The sequence below is a fragment of the Taudactylus pleione genome, unplaced genomic scaffold (assembly GCF_031769625.1).
Source record: "Taudactylus pleione unplaced genomic scaffold, aTauple2 ptg000041l, whole genome shotgun sequence".
Taxonomy (NCBI): Eukaryota; Metazoa; Chordata; class Amphibia; order Anura; family Myobatrachidae; genus Taudactylus; species Taudactylus pleione.
Genome location: NW_028284443.1, coordinates 8,294,083 through 8,308,366, shown reverse-complemented (window position 1 = coordinate 8,308,366; position 14,284 = coordinate 8,294,083). Strand labels below are relative to the sequence as shown.

Genomic DNA, 14,284 nt, shown 5'->3' with positions numbered 1-14,284 from the left:
AGAAATTCTAGACACCAGAGTACTAATGTCTAAGGCCGCCTCGTTGATATAAGTGGCCAAATCACGGAGATTACCAATCAACTCCGCCTGTTCGGCCGGACAGTCGGAATCAAAAGACACCTCTAATGAATCCGCCCAGCGCTCCATCGCTCTGACAACCCAGCAAATGGCCATAGCTGGCCGTGCTGCCCCCCCCGCAAGGGAATAACAAGAGATATGGTAAGAACTTACCTTTGTTATCTCTGTTTCTACGAAGTCCATAGGGTCCACAGGGTTGACCTTGGGGTATAGGTTGGGAACCAAATCCGGGCACCACGCAGTTAAAGCTTTTAGCTCCCAGGATGCACTTGGGTCCACTCTCCCTATAACCCCGCCCCCCAGCCAGAGGCACCTCAGTATGTAAGTAGCCAAAGGCCGGAGGAGGAGAGAAAAAGAGAGAGAAAACTGTAACACTCTAGAACCATACTCACAGAAAAGGAGACGGGAAACCGGTGACCAGTAACACAGCCCATATGAAGCCAGGTGCGTCAGGGCGGGCGCCCTGTGGACCCTATGGACTTCGTAGAAACAGAGATAACAAAGGCAAGTTCTTACCATATCTCTTGTTTTCTACTTCAGGGTCCATAGGGGGTCCACAGGGTTGACCTAGGGGATGTCCCAAAGCAGTTCAACCAAGGGTGGGGACGCTCCTGTGCTGAGAGGAGAATCCGTCGCCAAAAAGGAAGCATCCTGAGAGGCAAAGGAAACCAATGCCTAGAACCTTAAAAAGGTGTGGACAGAAGACCACGTGGCCACCTAGTAAGGCAAAACAGCCGAGGCGCCACAGCGAGCCGCCCACAAGGGTTACTTGGCCCGAGAAAAAAAAACAAGCATCAACAACAGAAAGGCCTACCCCTGGGTAAGCCCCTGAGGAAGACATACGAGGCCATCCAGCCAACATTTAGTTATAGGCCGGCCATCCTTTCCTGTGAAAACTAGAAATCTCAGACCACCAATAAGGAGTCCGATTTCCGTAAGGAGCTTGAACGGATCACATAAATCCAAAGAGGCCGGACCACAGTCAATGAGGCCACACCAGCCAAGAGGACTGGGGGCTGAATGGCTGTACCATAAGATCCAGAATAATATGGAACCTAAAAACCACATTAAGAAGAAACACAGGGCGAGAGCAACTCACACCCTGACATGATGCCCTCCAGAAGAGGGAGCCACATGCGAACGCTCCCAAGTCAGACACTCTCCTGGTTAATATAAACACCCTGAGAGAAAGAGAGAGCCTAAGCAATAGACCATGTAATGGCTATCACAACCAGCGGTTCCATCGACTGTCCCCGGAGGGAACGAAGAACCACTACTAACTCCCAAGGAGTCCCTAGGGAGGACAAAGGGAGGCAGATGCCAGAAAACACACCAAAGGATGAACTGGATACCAGAGTGGAGCAATTCCATATCTTAACCATACCGACAGTGTAGAGATCCGCACTGTCAGGAAGGCCAGGCCGAGGGTGAAACCCAAGCAAGTCGCAGGAATGCCAGAATATCTGGAAATCCTGGACACCGGAGGATCATATCGACAGGTACGATACCGTAAGAATTACGTACGCCACAGTCTGTGGCAGATCCCAGCAAAGTCTGGCCTGTCTGCTCTAAACATCTCAATGAAGACAGAGCCAGGGAAGCCCTAGGACCACAGCAGGGGCGCAGTCATAGACAAACGATCCAGGTCCAGGGAAAAACAAGGACCCTGAGACAACAGGTCCAGATAGTGAAGCAGTAGGAACGGAGCATCGATGAGAAAACTCCGAAAATCCTAGTACCAGTGACGTCTGGGATGAACTGGAGCCCCCAGAAGGAAAACCCCTCCGTCTCGAATTAAACTTCCGAAGACCTCGAGGAAGAAGGGAGACCGGAGGACACAGGTACACAAAGTGGAAGGACCACTTCACTGACAGTCACTGAAGGTAGCTTCAGTACTCCTAGAGCTGGACTGTAACACCGGTAGTGTGTGATAGAGTCAGAAGGCCATGAGGACCAATCACCTCAGGGAGGCCCCCTCTGCTCACCAGGAGTTGAAACCTCTCTTGGAGAAGAGACTAGTCCCCGGGATGACGGCTGAGGAAACCCGCTTCCCAATGGAGAGCTCCCGGAATGAACACTGCAGAGTTGGCCAGGAGAAGACCCTTGGACTATTGGACTATGTGAGAATGTATGACATTCCTGTCATTGCCACCGAACTACCAGTGTTGCCTAGATGGAAGCCACAGTTGTGACACTGTTGGACTGAACCTATGCAGGTTTACCGTGACATAAGGGTTAGGCCAGAGTGAAGGCCCAAGACAGCCGAAAGTTTCAACAAGTGGCAGGGCGGAAGCGACAGACGTCCAGCTACCCCGAAATTAATGCGGACCAGACACTGTCTGCAGCAAAGAATACCCTGGACGAGATGGCCATAGCCACCCGGACAGAGACCGACTCGCCTCCGGAGAGAGCATCATCGTCCGAACAGCGATCCGATGGAAAAAACTCGATCCATCTGGAGAAGAGTCAATTATGGCAAGGCCTGGAATGGAACTGATCACATTCCCCCCTCCCAAAAGGTAGACACTCTGGGAGACCGCGCATCACCAAGAGTAATGACATATGTCGACCGCGTAGACATCCACACACTCCAAGTTGAAGAGCGGAGAGCTTGTCTTACGCCAGAAAAATTCCCAGATTCCTGAGAATCCAGCAGTGCTCCCAGATGAAGAATACTCTGTGAGGGATGCAGGGAGGACTTTTCTCCGGTGACTAATTATCTGTGCCGAGAAAAAGCCACGGTTATCCTGACCCGGCGGTAAAGGACCTCGGTGATCCTGCTAAAAGCAGGATGACGTCCAGAGAAAGAAGCATTCGGATACACTGAACAGGTGAACCGTCAGAAAATCCGTAAAGCTGGTAAACCCCGGTGGAGTTAAGGACAGTCCCAAAAGGCAGAGCCCGAAACTTGCAAGTTTTGCTGTGGCACAGCAAACCTGAACCCCTGCTGATGAGAGGGCTCTGTATGTACCCGTAGGTACGTATCCTGAATACTCAGATATACCATAAAGTCCCCAGGCTCCAAACGTCGGATGATGGAGCAAGTAGGATTCCACCTGAGTCCTGGCACCCTTGGAATCTGATTCAGGGATTTGAGACAGAGTATAGGCAAATGAAGGACCAGTCAGTCACTGCCCCAGAAAGAAAAACAACCACCAGTCCCTCGCTGAGATAGTGAGGCTGGCCGAAATAGCTCTGCTTACCGCAAAGGCTGTATAGCTTTCTGGGTTTGTAAGGCCCTGATCGGAAGAAGGGCCCGTGTAACAACGCCTGTGAGGAGGCCACCTGAGCAATGAGAGGCCGTTGAGAATCAGTATCTCACTCTGGAATCCCCCAGATGTAGACCTGCCCCGTCAGGCTGAAGGCTTATCCTCCGGCGTAGAAGCAGGGCCGTCCAGAAGTCCTGGACAGCTCGGTACTAGATATGGTGGCCCCCGTGGAGGCCAACAGCCTAGGAAAAAACAGGCCTTTAGGCTGACCCGGAGGACAAAAAGACTTAACAGAGTTAGTCCGAATGTAGTGGGAGTAGCTAAAGACGGCATCTCTCCATTAGTGATACTGCCAATGATGCAACAATCTTGTCAAGGCCGGACCAAACAAGATCTTCCCCATGGTAGGAGACTGCACCTCTGCTTTCCCATAATGCAGCCATAGGGTATTGCGGCGGATACAGACGCAGACGAAACCCTGAAAGTTAGAAGACCGGCATCCAATGTAGGTAATCCCACATATGACAATTGCATATTTTATGTGAGCGGCAAAAGACATTTGAATCCCAGACGTGTTGAAGGGGAAAAACGTTACAAATGCATCAGCCCAGCATGCAACAGTATTAACCAACCATGCGATGGCCATGGTAGGACGGGCAACAGACCCTGAAAACGAGTACATTGATTTCAGGTAAAGTTACCACCTACGGATCCGTAAAATCTGTCCAGGCCGGGATGGGAGGCATATTAATGCCTGTAACCCGACGATTAACATACAAATCCACCCCAGAAGGAGATTTCTATTACTTGTGAGGACCCTCAGGGAATGGGAAACAGAAGGCCTTTGTGACCCCTCGTATCTGGCGACAGCCAGACTCCCGCCATGAGATCCACCCGCTGGGCAGAAACGAGGAATGTATGATACAGGTGCAGGATCGACATTCTATATATCCAGAATGAACCCGGCTACCAGCCCCAAAGCAGGAATAATAATACTTGAAATCGGCTCCCACCATGTGAGGGGGAAAGAGCCGAATACACCCTCCAGTTCACGGCAGAGCCACTGGGAAGTAACCACAGGGCGTATATCACGCCATTTAGTATTTCGTAGAAAACGACATCCACCAGGGTGGCCGTTGTGGTAATCCCTGCACGGGGAATGACAGACCGATGCGGTACCGGAGGTAATTCATGCACTGTGAAAAAACCCCGGCAGGGAGCGATAGTCTGTGACACAGGGGTAAAGTGCAAGTAATTGCGAGATACCCCGAGTTGAAAAGGGCAGTATGGTGAAGTAACCACAAGCGAGTTACGACAATGGGGCCCGCCCGGCGATCCTCAAAGGAGAGGATCCTGAGAAATAAACCGCCCAAAGGGGTCGTGCAAGGGGCCCGGCACCAGATGGCGCAGCATACAAAACCTTTCTGAGTCAAATCCTCCGCACTAATACCTGCAGCACATCGCTTGCAGGATAGCAATAATGGGTGCAGTATCGTGCGCAATCTCCTGGTCAGATATATTTGACTATCTTGACGGAAATATTAAGCAGCGCCATACCGGTCCTGACTGACGCTAAGATTAGCTGCAGGGACCCATTATCAGCGTATGCAACACACAGTTCCATCTAAAATATGGCAACGTGCAGCACGCCACAGTGTGTGATAAACCTCACAAATATTAACAAGTATATATATGTGAGGTCTCAGAACCACCCTAGGTACACCTGTATTAGGGCAGATAAAGAAAAGGGATAGATATACACTGACAGGTGAGAAAAGCAGACAGTCAGCACTAGCATAAGTCACATACAATGCAGAAAAACATATATACATACATTTGCATGACATAATATACTGCACAATGCCGCTACATTCAACTGCCCAGATTCAGTGTCTGGGAAGGCTATAGCGCTGTGTACACTCACCCACAATGGCCAGGTACGCAGGGGGACTGGGCTCACTGACATCCTAAGAGTTCTGCAGCACCACCGAGAGATAATGGCTGCTGGAGACCTCAGAAGAAGCGTGGCCCGCGGAGGAAGCAGCTCAGCGACGCCAGACTGCGTGTTGAAAGGCGCGCTGAGCTGAGGGGAGGAGCCGCTAGACAGGGAAGGCTTCCTCCCCTGGCTAGCAATTAACCCCCCGGGATGCCGGCTCCCGCTATAATCCCTGGTGGGCTAGTGGACACGCGGGGTATGCCTCCATGGAGGGGGAGCCCGCCGCCACCGCTAGCGCCTCCGGTCTGTCCCCAGAGACCGGAGGCATAAGGCTGCATATTCACACGTGGATCACCGCAAGCAGTGACCACGCGACTTACCTGTCCCCGTCGATCCGGCAGCAGCCTAGGGATTCCTCCAGAGTCCGGCTAGTAGACTCTGGGGTCCCGCTGCGATCCCCAGATCTGTACTGGCATTGCAGCGCCGGCGGGGTGTAGGAGCGGCAGCTTAGACGTCCATTGGACAGTCTGACGCTGCCGCTATGAAGAGTAGTAAAAAATAATAAAACTTTTTTTAAAATAAATTTTAAGCTTAGGGGCTGCTAATCAGCTCCCCACTGCACTAACGGTGACCCGACTCCGGCCGGGTACCAACTTAAACTGAGGTGCCTCTGGCTGGGGGGCGGGGTTATAGGGAGAGTGGACCCAAGTGCATCCTGGGAGCTAAAAGCTTTAACTGCGTGGTGCCCGGATTTGGTTCCCAACCTATACCCCAAGGTCAACCCTGTGGACCCCCTATGGACCCTGAAGTAGAAAAGCGGACTTCAGGCAGATCTCCACCTTGCGGTCCGTAGCATCCTTAAGGGAGGACATGGATGGCATCTGCAATGTGGCGCTACGGACAAGACGGGTCACGTGAGAATCCACCTGTGGAGGGGATTCCCACTTCGGAAAATAATTATCCGCGAACGGATAAGCCACTGCCAGGCGCCTCTGCGGCTGGTATCTTTTGCCAGGCTGTTTCCACGCCTCCTCTAAATGGTCCACTAACTGACCCGCAAGAGGAAAGACTGTGGCATCGCCCTTCACATCTTTAAAAAAGGCATACTTGGATTTAGCCGCTGGGGGAACTTCGTCCTCAATCACCAAGGCTGTGCGGACTGCCCGAATAAGTCCAGGAATATATACCTTGGACTTAGCGTCAGCGTCCTTAGTATGGAGAGGTTCCTGATCATAAGGATCCAGAATCTCCCCATCATCAGACGTCCCCTCGTCATCCTCATAAGGAGCCGACAGACGCCACCGGCCGTTTATGTGCCCGCATCACAGACTCCCCTTGCAACACATCCGACAAGTGCTGTACAGAACTCGTCAGGGAGTTAACCCACGCCGGCTCCTGAGAAACCGGGAGCGGGGAAATAGGGAGACTGTGGGGTACCACCAATTGTCGTGGGAAACCCTGCATGGGTGACGACACCACTGACTGCTGGGACAAACCCATCGGCGTAAACGCGGGCTGCGGAGCTAACTGGCCCACTAAGGTTGTAAGCGCCTGAGCAAAACAAGCCCAGGGCGGCTCCTGTACCGGTGCTGTAACCGTAATAGGCCGCGCCATAGACAAACACTGCCGGCAGAGGCCCTCCGCGCTACCCTCCCCCTCCGCCAACGGTACTTTACACGTAGTACACTGTAGCCGGAGAGGAAAATCACTTTCAGACATGATGGCACCAAGTATGTGACCCCTCTCACCAATTATATATTAAATAGGCGAGAGACCACCCTGCAGCACCGCACCGCAAGGACTTAGCAGAAAGGACAGGGACAGTAATAAAGCTGACAGTTAGAAGAAAAGTTACAGGCAGCAGCGCTAGCACAGTCACATACAATGCAAAGAAAAATCAATTCCTGCACTAACAGCGCTGATCACTCAACTACGCAGACACAGGGCCTGGTAGGACACAGCGCAGCATACACAGACCTGACCCAAATCGGAGGAGAGGTATGCGGGGGGACCCAGACCACGATGCTTCTGTCCAGCGCTTCCAGCAGCGTTCATCATGCCGCCAAGGAGCAGAGAGGAGGCTGGCCTGGGGGAGGAGCGCTGTTACAGGACCAGTCGGCACAGTGCAGAGATGGCTGTGTGCAGCGGGGGAGGCGCCGGCTGTGAGACAGGGAAGGCGCGCTCCCCTGGCATGCATTTAACCCCCGGGACGCCGCAGCGCTACCACTCTGCTGCGGTCCACTGTCCCAGGGGGTAGTGGAAGCGCAGGTTCAGTACCTGGCTCCACGCTGCAGCCAGTCCCCAGTGAGCCCCCTGCCTAGGGACTCTGGACCATGTAACAGCGGGGACCCACCTCGGGACCCCGCTGCTTACCTGCTGTCCCCCTTGAATCCGGCCATGGTCCGGAACATCTGGGGTCACCGCTACCCCAGATGCTCACCAGCATCCCCGGATCGGTACCGGCGTTCTGGTACCGGCGGGGGTGTAGGGAAGACAGCATCGATGTCAGGACTGACTGTCCATGCTGTTCATCCAGATGTGCAGCCACAGCTGCATGAAGAAAAAGCTTCAGGGGCTCTTTTAGCCCCCACTCCAACAGGTGCACCCGACTCCGGCCGGGCACCAAACGAAACTGAGGTGCCTTGGCTCGGGGGTGGGGTATAGGAGGGGGACCCTAGTGCATCCTGGGAGGCTGAAAGCTTAACTCTATGGTGCCCGATGACTGACGTCACACCTATACCCCAAGGTATCCTGTGGATACCCTATGGACCCTGAAGTAGAAAAAGGAAAAGAGATATGCTGATAGTATAGAGAGAAATACAGACAGGCAGCGCTAGCATAAGTCACATACAATGCAGAAATACAATAGAACTGCAGAATGGCAATACAATCAACTACACAGATTCTGTGGTCAGAGACTCAACATCTGGTAGGCTATAGCGCTACATAACCCGACTCCAGGGTGAGGTATGTAGGGGGACCGGACCCAACATTTCCCTGAAAAAGCTGTGGCTGAACCTGAGAAAATGGCCGCCGGAGACCTCTGAGGGGGCGTGGTCGGAGGAGGAGAGCAGCTCAGGGAAGCGAGACCTCAGAGGAATGGAGCCCTGAGCTATGGGGAGGGGCCACGTTAAATGGGGAAACGTGGACCTCCCCATGCTGATCATTAACCACCAGGAAGCTGGATTCCCGCTCCATATGTACCCTGGTGGTCTAGTGGATCAGTGGACAAAGCCTGTGTTCACTCTCACCACCTCCGGTCTGTCCTCTGAGATCGGAGGGAGGTAAGACTGCCTTACCTGTCCTCTTATGTCCGGGATGCAGTCTGGGTCCGTCCGAGGGGCCGGCTGTAAGGTCAAGGGATGACGGAGCAGGAGTGCAGACATCCTGTGGACTGTCTGCTGCTACCCACTCAGCAGAAAAACTATGAAAAAATAAAATCATAAAAATAAAGCTAACTGGGCTGTCTAAGCAGCCCACTGCAGAATGGTGAACGGGCATCGACGAAACGGAGGTGGCTCGGGGTATAGTGGGAGAGACCAATGGACCCTGGGAGCTGAAAGCTTTAACTGCGTGGTACCCAGTCTTCAACCACTACCTACACCCCAAGATCTCCCTGTGGAACCCTGAAAAAGAAACTTTCCTTCCCAACCCCTCATCATGCATAGACAGCAAGACATTTCTGGGAGAATTCAATTGGCCGCAGTAATTTACAGCAGGCTAATTGATCCCGTGGGACTTTTCAATTAGCCTTGAAGGCAGCCTGCAGTTAATATTTTTGGGTATCAGGACCCGAATAGAAAGCTCTGATAAATAGCCTCTTAAAAGGGTGCCGCAAATATGTTAACACATAGAATCTGGGATAACTGCCGTTAATTATCAAGGTGATTTGATGGGCGAAAAAAAAAAAAGGGCATTAGAGCACTGAATAGCCCCAGGCTACCATCCTTTTTCATACCCGTTAAACGAACTGGGATAATTGAATTCTCCCCCATAGTGTGGTGGAATTGAAAATCACACACTCTTAGAATAATATATGATATTTAAATGTATGCGTTTTTGAAGAAGATCATTGAATAGTTCATACTCATTACATGGACACAAATGACTACTGCTTAACTGGGCTATTTGATCAATCTCACCTGTAAGGCTCATGGTGTCTAACAAATCTGAGATTAGTTTGCTGTCCTCTTCAAGTTCTAGTTGAATTAGACCCAGTTTCTTCCTCATTTTTTGCATGTACCATCTTTGGAATTCCACATCATATTCCTCTTCAAGTATTTTCTGACCAATGTCTAAAGGGAGTTCTGGAACCAGAGCCTCAGCAAACTTCCCCAAATTCCACTTACAGATCTCTGGCTGTTTATTGTAGGCATAACGCCCCATATTATCAGAGCCATTACAAATGTTATCAGGATCAAACCTGTAAGACAAAAATACTCACATTGTAAACCTGGCTACGCCGCACACATATTTCTATTGTAAATTAGAAGGCTGTCCACAAGCTGCCATAGTAAGAGCACCCACACTTAGCTTTGCTTTGAAAATCATGTTCTAGAGTAAGAAATGTTGCTGATAAAGTCAGCACCCTTTTACATTATGGGCTTAAGCCAGCTGGTAAGTAATGCCCTTACAGGTTGAGTCTCCCATATCCATATATTCTGAAATACGGAATATTTTCAGCTAGTGAAACCTCTGCTTTTTTTATGGTTCAATGTACACAAACTTTGTTTAAAGGCACAAAATTATGAAAAATAAAGTATAAAATGACCTTCAGGCTGTGTGTATAAGGTGTATATGAATCATAAATGCATCCTGTGTTTAGATTTGGGCCCTATTTCTAAGACATTTCAATATGGTATACAAATATTCCAAAATATGGAATATTCTGATATCCGAAATACCCTTGATCCCAAGCATTTTGGATATGGGAGACTCATCCTGTATAACAAATTTACCACAGCTAAAGATACAGGATGTGTCACCCCCCATTCCTGACACCATAATACCACAAATTATAAGACTATTTTTCAGCCTTTCAAAAAAAAAAAAAAAAAGTATAGCAGAAAGTTGGAACAGTACAGATTTTTCACATTAAAATAAAAATGCTTGTGGGTTTCAAGTCAGGTGATATTTTATGCACTCTGGATGTCTAACTGGTTTGCAAAGATCCAAGACAAGTTATATTGCAATAAAAATACATTACATGATTGTGGACATGATATCCCTTTATAATGCAGCTCTAGAATGTAGATCATAGATTTATTTGACTTTGTTCTGAATTGTTTAGTTTAGTTTCAATAAACTGTATTACTTTTGAGGGCAAGGATTTCCAGTTGAGTCACTAGTTGCTCCATTCTGTGGCATTTGTTTTAGGCAGAGAAAACATATGCAGAATAATGTTCTACCTCAAAGCAAGGAAACTGCATAATCATACACAGAGCAAGATGATGAAACTGGGCGATTCTCTCTGTTCATACTTTTTTTCTAAGAAAACTGGATCAAATGGCTGTTAGTGATGCCATTACTGTCTGCTTAAGTCTACGTTTACCAGGTTTTATGAAGTATATGGCTATGTTTTTTAATAGCCCCCCTGCACCCCTCCCTCACACACACAGCTGATGGCTGTGTGGAAATGTAAAGTTAGCCAAGGTAACAAAAAGGATGAACATGCTGATAATCCTGTATAGCCCTAATTAACCACTGAAATTGGTTTAATGGATACATTGGAAAAGTGTCATATATAAATACTGCAGTGAATGTTTTTGTAATGTCCCATAAATAACATGATCACAGGTATACCCGACCCCCTCCCCGCGATCACAGGTCTGCGCCCCTGCAATCACAGGTGCACTCACCGCGGATTTTCCCTGCGATCACAGGTGTCAGTCAGTAAATGTCTGTCTCACCAGCTTCACCACCATGAACGCGCCCCCCCCCACCACAATCACCGCACTACATTGTGTGTGTAATAAATATATATATATTATACACACACACACACACACACACACACACACACACACACACCTCAGTCTCTGGCTCCACCCCATCTCACCCTCCACTCCATCTGGCCATCTGAGGATGGCGTAAACAAAAGGAGCCTAACTCCAAAAAGTTGGGCTCAGAGGTCAGATCATCGTCCCCATTGATAATAAGAGGGACTGCAATCTGCAGCACCAATGAGCCTTTTGCAGGAGATTTCTCCTGCATTAGGCTATTAGTACATAGCAACACTACTATTTCTGCATAATTTTGAAAATGGGCTTGATAAGTAGGCCCTTTAGTCTTTCATGGTCAATAAAATAAAAAATAATAAAAATACCCCACTTTTATTGAAACTATTTTTTTTTTAAACCAATTTATTCAAAACATGCAGAAGTAGGCAGACACTGTCCGTCTACTTCTGTGACATCACAAGTTGGAGAGAAGTTGGCTGGTGTGACGAAAAAGATGGTTAGGTGTGTGAGGCACCGTTTTAGTTGGACAGTTGGAGAAAAGTTGGTCTGGTTAATGACCAGCTTTAGGGGCTGTCTGCAATGGTAATACGTACTTGTCAGAGGTATTGGTGCCTCTTTGAAAAGTATACAAAATCGCCAAATGCTGCAACCTAATGAGCATCAGGAAGGACTCAAAGAAGTTCATGTTATCACTGTTTAACCATTTTTCTACTAGCCTTTCCCAGAACGTGCAAATATATCCAGGGTCTCTTCATCTGACCTGTCATCCTCCTTACTAAAGTGTCCCACAGAACAAGATGGGCTAAGAGGATCACTGACTGGTTGACTGATTATTGATAGCAGGCTCTGTATCAGACCACCCAAGAATACTTTATTACCACTAAACTTGTATACTTATTTTTTTTTATAGATTTTATAGTGTTTTCCACTAATTTATTAACAAATGATCACGTAATCCCTGGCAGTTATACGCACCATATACACTAGTACTGTCATTTAATGGTGTATAAAGTACTATGTGAAGCTGATATAATACTTCCATACCAACCTATCCAAGAAACCAAAAGGTCCATAATCAATAGTAACACCAACAATGCTCATGTTATCAGTATTTAATACACCATGGCAGAATCCAACACACTGCCATTCAGCAACCAGCCGTGCAGTTCTTCTTGTTACCTGGAAAGAAATAATGTTAATTATAAACACTAATTCCCCAGTAAACAGTGACATTTTAATTCACTTTATAACATGTTGTGACATATGTATTTGTGCTTTTTTGTCAAAACTCCAGGAAATTATTTCCAACATAAACCTTTTCTGAGTCTTCTGACAGATTGTCATTTATAAGGGCAAAAACTAGCAGTGCATATAGTCCAGAGATATACAAATTAAGCCTCCTGTTGGTCTATTCAAACGCAGGGAATGGAATGTCCTTTCTTCCTGACACCATAAAAACCAATGAGAAGCCGGTTATTGGTGATGTAGGGGTGTGGACTGAAAGATGTACACTATTTAGATAGTTAAAAGATCAACACCACAGGTGACCTATTACCTGTTAGACAGGCAATAGGTTGACAGGGTCAAAAGGACGACACTTTTTGTGTGTTACTTTAACCCTAATACTTACCGTAACCCTCCCCCTAGTGCCTAACCATCATCCTAACACTAACCCTAAATATAATGAAAACCATGTGTCATAATCCACATCGGTGTTGATCTTTTGACTGTATCTAGACCTTCCAAACAAGTACCGTGATGGAGTGCTTTATATTGATCAGGATCAAGGGAAAGGATTCTAAAAAGTGACCTACTTTCAAATAATAATAATTTGTTGGTCTCAATCAAGAAATCATCAATACAGGAGGAGACAGTGGCATAAATACCTATTATATATTGCTAATAAAAATGCCAAAACCTTGCTTCACAACAGGATTTGTTTATTTATGGAGGTACCATGTCATTCTTACGGAGGGGGGTTATTTTGCCTATGATCTTCTCCTTGCAAATATATTGTGTACTACCAACATATAAATAATAATAATTTGTACAAGTACACAATTTCTTAAATCATTTTACTATCAACAATAACTTTTTCATTGTGGACAACCCAATAGTATTTTATATTAAGCAGAATTTGCCAGCGTTATACTACTAAATGTTAATAAATAATGACATACATGTCTGATATATATATAAAATATTTTTTTTCTTCTATTTTCTTTCCTTATTGGTTAGTGCTCTAAATGTACAGGTCTTTCTGTTAATCTTATTTTGGTAAAGCACATCTTTGACACTTATCTGCATTAAAGAGAAATATATTTAGACCTCGCTATAAAGGTCCACCTTTTATTTTAAAGTCGGTTTTTAAATGGTTATTTCTAAATGAGGGTTATGATACAGCTCAAAATGAATCAAACTCTACCTCTCTGAAGAAGGCAGCATTTCTCTCTGTTGTGCTGTCTGCATACTTCTCCTGTATGTCTGGATAGAAGGTGCTGATCACATAATCCAACATTTGGATCCGTATATCGTTTCTGTTGATACTAGGACCTTGCCGACCTGTAAACTCATCTACTGGCTTAAAGATCTCAAAAGAGCCAAACCTGATGAAAAACAAATAGTAATTTCTTACTCAAACTTTCAGATTACAACATTTGGAAACCCCCAGAAAAGGTATTTATTGTTAAATCGGTAACTATACTTCAATGCTAAAATGATTTGAATATTGCTAAAATGACCTTAGAAATGTGGGAGCAATGCGTAAAACTACTGTGCATTTCTCTCTCCTGGGGTTCCCATCGTAGTAGATATCTCTGATGACGGTGGAGTCTGAGGTAACACAAGAAGCAGCCCTTGTGCTTGGTATCCCAAGGTGGAACATGGCTTCACTGCAGAGAAATTCTCTTATGCTGGAACGCAACACTTTTCTGCCATCTGCTTGTCTACAAATGACAAAAAGATATATAATGCACACATAGATATGATCGTTTAATTGAAAATACTAATTAGTATGCTTTATATACAGCATCCAATATAGATGCAGCTTTCTTGCAACCACACGCAGTGAATTTCCGTATTAAAACTCCATTAAGCCAATA

The 14,284-nt window shown here is 47.1% G+C and overlaps 1 protein-coding gene across 1 annotated transcript in view; it reads right to left on the bottom strand.

Annotated features, from left to right (window-relative positions):
- Positions 1 to 14,284, bottom strand: part of SELENOO (selenoprotein O) — a 36,408-nt gene that overhangs the window by 15,015 nt on the left and 7,109 nt on the right. The window contains exons 2-5 of the mRNA XM_088457621.1: positions 13,925 to 14,128; positions 13,609 to 13,789; positions 12,232 to 12,362; positions 9,366 to 9,646 (exon numbers count right to left, since the gene is read on the bottom strand). Coding sequence (XP_088313747.1) covers positions 9,366 to 9,646; positions 12,232 to 12,362; positions 13,609 to 13,789; positions 13,925 to 14,128 — 797 coding nt within the window. The remainder of the gene's footprint in view (positions 1 to 9,365; positions 9,647 to 12,231; positions 12,363 to 13,608; positions 13,790 to 13,924; positions 14,129 to 14,284) is intronic.